Here is a 6,000-nt window from a genome sequence, read left to right as displayed (position 1 = left end):
AATCTAAATAATGCAGTTTCTAACTGGAAAAAAAGGCACGCTTTGTAATCTTAAGTGTAGCCATCGGCAGCTGTTGTGTTTAGATTTTGGATAAGCCTGTGTTCAACCAACCGTAGACAAAGGAACCACAGTGGTGCTGTGTTAACCCTATGGAAGAGATGTGGAATTTGAAAGTCCTATAAATAAATTCACATTAATAACGGTAACGTCTTACTTCTGCTTTTTTGTATTCATATTCTTTTTTAAGACGAGGTCAGAGAAGATTTTACATCAAAATATTATGACCATTTTGCATTTACATTCTGTATGTGAACAGCTAAAAAAAAGTACACCCAACAACTTCAAATGAGACTGGCACTTTAAAATAGAGTCTTAACTGCCACAATCTACTTCTTAAATCACTAAGCCTAGTTGTGAACAACGCTGTATCCTGGCCTAGGTAGACAAGGCCCATGCCTAGGGCAGCACTTTGCAGGGGGGCAGCACGGAAAGAGTCCCCGCCGGCTTGCGTTGTTAGTGTAGCACCAGTTTTATGGGGTGGACTGGGCTGAGAGCACCCCCATAAAGCGGCCGCACCGCTTCCGGTATGCAGGCGGCTGGCATTCCGAAACTGTAGGGGGGGTGGGCGCAGCTTCTAATTTTGACTGTCCTATCATCCTGGACTACAAACCTTCCTCACTGTGCTATGTTTTCTGCTGCACCACTGGCATTGTTATATCTTCTTAGTCCTCTCCATGAAATTAAGAAATTTGTGCTTAAAGTAGAACTATAGGAAACACTTTTTTTTTTTTTTCATTTTGGATAGAGTAAAGGAGGGTTATAACCCCTGTCAGTTTTTTTTTTTTTACCATCTCTGTTCCATTGCAGAGATTTCTCTTCACTTCCTGCCCCATAGCCAAACAGGAAATCTATGAAAATTAAGGGAATACATTGCCCCCCCCCCCCCCAGGCCCTCAGAACTAGTGTCCCCACTCGGAAATTTGAGGGCGGGTCTTAAACAGCAAGGGGTGTGGCCTTGACAGGAAGGGGTGGGTCATATTTAAATTAGGGGGGAACGAGTTTAGTCAGGCCTAGGGCAGCACAAAACCTAAATACACTACTGGTTGTGAAGAAATGTTTTTTGAAATGTTTCACATTTTTTTCACATGTCTTAGACATTTCAGAGCCTCTAAAACCTGGTTGTTCCTCAAGCTGTAAATGATAGGGTTTAGCATGGGGGTGACTGTTGAGTAGATCATAGAGACTGCAGAATCCAGCTTTTCTGAAGAACCATTGCTAGGTAGAAGGTACATGAATATGAGGGCTCCAAAGTATAGTATAACCACTGCAATATGGGAAGCACAAGTTGAGAAAGTCTTCTGTCTGCTAGCCCTACTTGGGATTCTGAATATGGTCACCAAAATAAAAATATAGGAGGTTAGAATGAAAATGAGGCAGCTGACGCCAAACACAACAGCTGAAAGTGTAGCCAAGATGTCGTTTATGTGGGTGTCAGAACAAGAGAGACGAATGAGAGGTTGAACCTCACAGTAGAGGCGCTCTATGGAGTTTTTACCACAAAACCAAAGACTTGTTGTGAACACAGTGTTGATTGTTGAGTTTAGAATTCCACTTAGCCAAGAAAGTGCTGTCAAACACAGGCACACCATCCTATTGATGATGAATGTGTAGTGTAAGGGTCGACAGATGGCCACGTAGCGGTCATAAGCCATACAAGCAAGAAGAATGCATTCAGTGGTGGCACACAGTGTAAATAGGTAGACCTGGATGATGCAGCCAGTGAAAGAGATCACATTGATTCCTCTTGCTAATGAGAATAATATATTGGGTATTGTGATAGATGTATAACACATCTCTAGGACTGAAAGGTTAGAGAGGAAAAAATACATGGGAGTTTGAAGCTTATTGTTTACTCTGACTGCCAAAATAATAAGACTGTTTCCTACAACAGTCATAAGAAATATGATCAGAAAGACCACAAACATCACCATGTTCCACTTAGAGAAAAATGAAAATCCAAGAAGGTTGAAATTAGTCACAGTGGTCAGATTGTGCATTACTACTAAATTATATAAAGCTTCAACCTTTAACAATTTAATTTATGAAAATGGTCAAATTTGTTCAACCTGAGAGATAATTCAAAAAGGATTTGTGGAGTGGCTTTTTACATAATTTCCTTTTTTTAATTATAGCAAGACAAAATATACAATCTTATTGTTTTCTACTTCTAGCCAGGTAAATATGAAATATTGCATAGTAAAAGTTTAACATTCTTGTGAGCCAGCAGGTGCACCTTTTGACTTTTCACCTTTGTTTACAGGCTATATAGCTCAAGCTGAACCTTACATCTAGAAGTGAATAACTCATCAGCAGTGACTCTTATTTTGTATGTTTTAGTTTGAATTTTCAGTCAGAGAAATGGAGCTCCTAAAAAAATTATAAAAAGATAAAATAATACAAATAAAAACTACTAACACCTTCCACTGCCCTACTGGCACCAAATTCTGCCCTAATGACACCGTCCACTGATCTACAGAAAACCATCAGTATATATACACATGCGCACACCCATGTGTTTGAGCTTTGAGGTGAACACCCTAATGCAATAGGCTATGCACACCTATGATCATGATAATAATGATAATATTTTTCTGTACTATGGGGGTCATTTACTATAGCACTGAAAAATGATCTTGCAGTCCCAGAAAATAGCACCCAATTAAGGCCAATTAAGACTTCAACTCTCAGAAAGTGAGCGCTAATGCAAATGGAAAGCAGCGCTATTGCGGACAAAAAAACCTGTCAGATCACATATGCGGGAATAGTGGAAGTCAATGGGGCTTGAACCTGCAAAATCCAAAGTTCTCGCTGAAGACTTATATGCAAGTTCTTTGCCATAAAAAGTATATGGGGACCCAGGTCCTGCCCCAGGGGACATGTATCAATTGGAAAAATGTTTTTAAAACGGCCGTTTTTTCAGGAGCAGTGATTTTAATAATGCTTAAAGTGAAACAATAAAAAATAAAAATTCCTTTAAATATCGTGCCCGGGGGGGGGGGGGGGGGTGTCTATAATATGCCTGTAAAGTAGCGCACCTTTCCCGTGTTCATTACTGTACCGCAGCAAAGGAAAAAAAAGGAAAACATTTCATTTAAAATTGCTCACTGCTGTAATGAATTGCGGTTTGCGGCAATATAGAGTTAAAATCAAAGAAAAAAACGACATAGGTTCCCCCCACCAGTCCATACCAGGCACTTCGAGTCTGGTATGGATATTAAGGGGAACTCCACGCCAATTTTTTTTCTTTTAAATGGCAAAGGGGTCCCCCCCAAAATCCATTACCAAACCCTTCATGTCTGGTATGGATATTAAGGGGAACCCTGCGCCAAAATTTGAAAAAAATGGCGTGGGGTCCCCCCCGAAATCCATACCAGACCCTTATCCGAGCACGCAACCTGGCAGGCCGCAGGAAAAGGGGGGGTTGAGAGAGCGCCTCCCCTTCTCCTGAACCGTACCAGGCCACATGCCCTCAACATAGGGAGCGTGCTTTGGGGTCCCCCCAAAACACCTTGTCCCCATGTTGATGGGACAAGGGCCTCATCCCCACAACTCTTGCCCGGTGGTTGTGGGGGTCTGATGGCGGGGAGCTTATCGGGATCAGGAATCCCCCTTTAATAAGGGGGCCCCCGGATCCAGCCTCCCCATGTGAATGGGTAGGGGTACATTGTATCCCTACCCATTCACCAAAAAAAAGCAGTGAAGTGACAAAAAACAATAGCCGGTTTTTGACAATTCCTTTATTGTAAAATAGCTCTGAGTGGTCTTCTCCTGGTGCTGTCTCTCTTGTCACCATCATCTGTCGCCGTCTTTCCCACCACCGTCTAATTCTCCTGCTGCCGTGTTCTTCCTCGCTGACATGTTCTTCCTCCCGCGCCATCTTCCTCCGTTGTGTTGTCCCTACTGTCTGGCATCTCTTACACAGCCACGGGGCGTGACCATCTGTTGATGTCACACGCAGAGCCCGCCCCTTTATTTTCTGGAAAAAAAGGGGAGGGATTTCCGTGTGACGTCAACGGATGGTCACGCCCCATGGCTGTGTAAGAGACGTTAAATAGCAGGGAAAACACAACGGAGGAACACAGCGGCGAGGAAGAGCATGACGGAGAGGCAGAACACTGCAGCGGGAGAAGTAGGCGGTGGCGGGAGAGACAGCACCAGGAGAAGACGGCGGGATAGACCACTCAAAGCTATTTTACAATAAAGGAATTGTCAAAAACCAGCTATTGTTTTTTTGTCACATTTCACTGCTTTTTTTTTGTGAATGAGTAGGGGTACAATGTACCCAATACCCATTCACATAGGGGGGTCCGGATCTGGGGGCCCCCTTCTTAAAGGGGGCTTCCAGATTCCAATAAGCCCCCTGCAGACCCCCACAACCACCGGGCAAGGGTTGTGAGGATGAGGCCCTTGTCCCCATCAACATGGGGACAAGGTGTTTTAGGGGGGACCCCAAAGCACCCTCCCCATGTTGAAGGCATGTGGCCTGGTATAGTTCAGGAGGAGGGGGGCACTCTCTCATTCTTCCTTCTTTCCTGTGGCCTGCCAGGCTGCATGCTCATATAAGGGCCTGGTATGAATTTTGGGGGGACCCCCATGCAATTTTTTTTTTGATGTGAGGTTCCCCTTAATATTCATACCAGACCCAAAGGGCCTGGTAATGGACTGGGAGGGAACCCCATGCAATTTTTGTTAAATTTTGGTGTGGGGGTCCCCTCTGAATCCATACTAGACCAGAAGGGCCTGGTATAGGCCTGGGGGGGATACCCCATGTATTTTTTTTGCGTTTTTTTTTCCCCAGTGGGGAAGCCGCTGACAGCTGAAGGTTCATTGGTTGTTAAGGACGCGGCAGCTGGCTTCCCGGCCCCCCGGTTAGCAACCAGATATATACAGTGTTAAAATAATAACAGCAAAACACATCAAAAATCACATCACAAACGCAACAGTTGCATTTCTGGTGTGGTTCCATTGAAATCTGTTACCCACAAATCGCGTGAAAAAAGTCCACGACCATTTCCAAAAACGTACTGGCCGCAAAACTCATGGATGTCAACTAGTACCATGTTAAATGGACTGTATAGTGTTTCTGAAAACTGAAACGCACTAAAAAATGCATAGGTGTGAGCCTAGGGTCAGGGCCAGTTCACACTGGAGTGAGAGGAGAGGCTCTTTACAGGCGCTATTTTTAGCGTTATAGCGCCTGCAAAGCGCCTCCAGTGTGAAAGCAGCCTAAGATATAAAAGATCTTTCACTTCCCCAAAACTAATTAAAAAGAAGAAAGAAAGGAGAAAAAAAAACACAACACAACAACAAACAAGCTCAATAATGTACTTTTATTTTGCCAGCAGAAACAAAATTATGTACATTCATTTACTAGCTTCAAACTAACTTCTAATGGATATATGGTGCTACATTTAGCAAAACAGTTAGCAATTGGGTTTTAAGGGCACTGCTCATAGGAGCTTACAATCTAAAATTTGTCTAAACCTAATGCCCCGTACACACGGTCGGATTTTCTGACGGAAAATGTGTGATAGGACCTTGTTGTCGGAAATTCCGACCGTGTGTGGGCTCCATTACACATTTTTCATCGGAATTTCCGACACACAAAGTTTGAGAGCTTGCTATAAAATTTTCCGACAAAAAAATCCGTTGTTGGAAATTCCGATTGTGTGTACACAAATCCAACGCACAAAGTGCCACGTATGCTCAGAATAAAGAGAATAAAAGAGATGAAAGCTATTGGCTACTGCCCCGTTTATAGTCCCCACGTACATGTTTTACGTCACCGCGTTCAGAACGATCGGATTTTCCGACAACTTTGTTTGACCGTGTGTATGCAAGACAAGTCTGAGCCAACATCCGTCGGAAAAAATCCATGGATTTTGTTGTCGGAATGTCTGATCAATGTCCGTGTGTACAGGGCATTAGAGTGGACACAGC

The 6,000-nt window shown here is 43.5% G+C and overlaps 1 protein-coding gene across 1 annotated transcript; it reads right to left on the bottom strand.

The window, feature by feature from the left end:
• Nucleotides 1–1,130: 1,130 nt before the first annotated feature.
• Nucleotides 1,131–2,057, bottom strand: LOC141109002 (olfactory receptor 11L1-like). The gene has a single exon (XM_073600960.1). The coding sequence runs from the start codon at nucleotides 2,055–2,057 to the stop codon at nucleotides 1,131–1,133; it is 927 nt and encodes a 308-aa protein (XP_073457061.1).
• Nucleotides 2,058–6,000: the final 3,943 nt, after the last annotated feature.

Source organism: Aquarana catesbeiana, linkage group LG09 (assembly GCF_042186555.1).
Source record: "Aquarana catesbeiana isolate 2022-GZ linkage group LG09, ASM4218655v1, whole genome shotgun sequence".
Taxonomy (NCBI): Eukaryota; Metazoa; Chordata; class Amphibia; order Anura; family Ranidae; genus Aquarana; species Aquarana catesbeiana.
The sequence above is the reverse complement of the archived record's forward strand: the minus strand, read 5'-3'. Positions and strand labels throughout refer to the sequence as shown.